This window comes from Octopus bimaculoides, chromosome 27 (assembly GCF_001194135.2).
Source record: "Octopus bimaculoides isolate UCB-OBI-ISO-001 chromosome 27, ASM119413v2, whole genome shotgun sequence".
NCBI lineage: Eukaryota > Metazoa > Mollusca > Cephalopoda > Octopoda > Octopodidae > Octopus > Octopus bimaculoides.
Genome location: NC_069007.1, coordinates 17,325,747 through 17,329,028, shown reverse-complemented (window position 1 = coordinate 17,329,028; position 3,282 = coordinate 17,325,747). Strand labels below are relative to the sequence as shown.

General features: G+C 31.0%; 1 protein-coding gene across 1 annotated transcript in view; it reads right to left on the bottom strand.

Annotated features, from left to right (window-relative positions):
* Positions 1-2,349: 2,349 nt before the first annotated feature.
* Positions 2,350-3,282, bottom strand: part of LOC106875624 (uncharacterized) — an 8,712-nt gene continuing 7,779 nt past the window's right edge. The window contains exon 5 of the mRNA XM_014923853.2: positions 2,350-2,856. Coding sequence (XP_014779339.1) covers positions 2,581-2,856 — 276 coding nt within the window. The 3' untranslated portion in view covers positions 2,350-2,580. The remainder of the gene's footprint in view (positions 2,857-3,282) is intronic.

The following is a 3,282-nucleotide window of genomic DNA, read 5'->3' as shown; positions in this document are numbered from 1 at the left end:
GAACTACGTTAAGGGTACACGTGTCTGTGGAGTGCTCAGCCACTTGCACGTTAATTTCACGAGCAGGCTGTTCCGTTGATCGGATCAACTGGAACCCTCAACGTCGTACGCGATGGAGCGCCAACACATATGGTACACCTTGGTTTGATTTCTTGTGGAGTCAGCACATCAAAACTATTGTAGAGAACTTCCACAGGTAAGTAGATAGGTATATTCCCAAATATACCCTTTCTTCAGCTAACCTTCTTTTCATCCGATTCATGTCTTTTATGTTCTCATTTTGAAACTTTCACCATGTACGTCATTTTACCGATCCATTTTATTTTATTATTTAAAATGCAGCTGTCGTTGCTATTGTTGACTGTTTAGTCTCCGATCAGCAGATTAAAGGTCTTCTCATCATGACCGCATGGTTAAGAAATTCACTTTACAATCATGAGGTCATAAGTTCAAAACCCATTGCATAGTATTTTGAGCAAACCTTGGATTAATCCAAGCCATGTGAGTGAAAAGGAATAGAAGGAAACTGTGTGGAAGCCCATTGGATGGATTGTACCTGTAATTCAAAAGTCCAGCCATGGCACTGTGTAACACACTGGCTCTTTTTGAGAATTACATCGTTTGCGGTATATTCAACCACTTATATATTAATTTAACAAGCAGATTGAACAGCTGAACATTTATCAGTGAAATTAATTAAAATCCATTTCCTTTTGCATATAAATATTTCAGACTACAATATATAATTTGTCTTTCTCTCCAGTTTGTTTTTTTAAATGATAGTAGAGGTTTTTAAAAAAAATTTCTGGCTGGTCATGCAACTAAATAGAGTCTCTCTCATTAGTTACAGCAGATAGTATTACTGACTATAGCTATTGTTAAGTCCTAAGCAAAGTTATGTGCTCACTCCACTTATCTGTATATTTTAGTACTCTTTTATTTGAGCTTTGTGTGTGAATTTTAAGATAAGGATATCAAAGTGTCCATTTTAAAATCAACAAGTTTTCAAATGAAAACAAATCCATTAAAACTTTAGTGCCATTAAAAAAGTTATTAAAATAACAAATATAATAATGATTACCCCCATGTGTTGAAAGCCAATAAAAAAATTAGGTAAAAAAATCAGCAATACTGCAAACAAAATCACATATTTCACAAGTTAATACTCCTTTTAAAATTAACAGTTTTCATATATAAACAAACCCATTAAAACTTGAGCACCATAAGAAATATAAAATAAATAGAAAATATAATAATGTTTATCCCATGTGTTGAAAACTACTACAAAATTAGGTAAAAAAAAAAAATCAACAAACCTGCAAACAAAATTACATATATCTCCTTTAAAAATTGATTTTAGAAATAAAAGAAAATTACCAGTACATTACATGCAAAAAACGCGTTGAAACCTGTTAAAAAACAGGACTAGACTTTGGTATAACAAAATAACCACCCAAAATTCACCATATAAAATATATATATTTAATTGTACATGTATAAAAAATATATACCAATAAAAATTAAAAAGAAAAAAAAACCGTCAAAATATACCAAAAAAAAAAAAACTCCTTCAGTAAATTATTAATAAATCTAAACAAATTGTAAATATATTTAAAATATATCCACCATATAAATCTTAGAAAAGAATTTCCAGATAATGTGCTTGACTGAGAGATGGGGAGGTGTTTGACTGTGTACTCCAAATTCAAAACAAAGACTATATTGGGTCAATGTGAAGATCTCAATTCACTACAATCTATGTATGTACACACACATACATACACATGTGCATTTATTTATATATATATATATATATATATATATATATATATATATATCTGTAAAAATACGTGACACTTATTTTCTCTTTTTTTCAGACATTTGATAAAATGCCAAGAAGAGAAAGATTAGCATTTCTGACCACTTGCTTTACTTCACTTTCAATGAAGGTTCCAAATCTGCCAAAATTGCTCAAGACATTTGAACCGTTTTACAGAGAAGATGCCATTACAGAAAGAACTGCATAGAAATGATTTCCACGTTTCAGGGAAATTCAGCCTGGCAGACTCTTCCTGTTCCGGTCGACCTGTTCAGTTCAATGGGGATCAATTGAATGATCTCGTCCACAATACCCCATTACCTTCGATTCTCAATGGGTAAAGTCCAAGAACTCCACATAGTTAATTAAGCCTTTAGTGTTTAAACCGGCCATATCCAGCCCAAATATTCTACATGATTTACATTCAAACTGGCCATATCTAGCCTCTCACACCTAACCTACAATGACATTCTAAAAATAAACAATCATATCATTGAAACCTCAAAGCTATAAAGTAATGCATGATTAACTCAAAACAATTTGAATGGAAAGGTATTACACTTAACAGAGTAATCTAAACACTAAAGGGTTAATCAATCATTTTCTTCTAGGCTCATTCAATTTCAGTTGATCTGGTAATTTAAATTTAATTGCATAATTCATTAATTTCATCTGAGACTTTTGTTTTGAACTTGGAGAGTTATTTTATTTACATATATTATCTGACAGAAAGAAAAAAAATTCATAAAAAAAAAAAAAATCTACCAAATAAATGGTATCAACTTAGCTGTAGATTGAACATAATCCACATATGAAGGGGTCGTACCCCATCTCTCAAATGATGTTTTCTCTAAAATTGGAATCCCACTCACTTTTATGAGCAGGAAGGCCACAAATATTGGGGAGAAAATGCTGACGTTTTCATACCCTTCCATAGTTTTCTGTGCAGTTATGTACAACCCAAGCCACAACAGAATTTCTCCAAAATAATTTGGGTGCCGTGATATGCTCCAAAGTCCACTCCGGATATATTTGCCCTAAAAGAAAAACAAAATTTTGTTGATTATTTGATTTTGGGGTCTTATTTATATTTGCTCAAGAAGTTTTGTACTGGGTTAGTGGTAAGGTGCAGAAGTTGTGCTGTGCATAAGAAATTTTGTACCAATGATGCGAGTGAACTAACAATATATATATCCACAGTCACATATCTTATGATATTTACTTTGTATTATATTATACTTATTTATTGTGCTTTTACTTATTAATTTTTCTATATGTGACAGTGGATTTTCATCGATGAGTTCATGAACCTTGGTTCTTTTCCCTAAAACTATATATTTATATTTTATACTGTGGAACTTAATCTAATTTTAATTTTTAATAAATTGAATTTAATTGAGTTTTTACCTGTAAATTTGGATTTTTATCCCTAATATTTTTGTTTTATATATATATATATATAT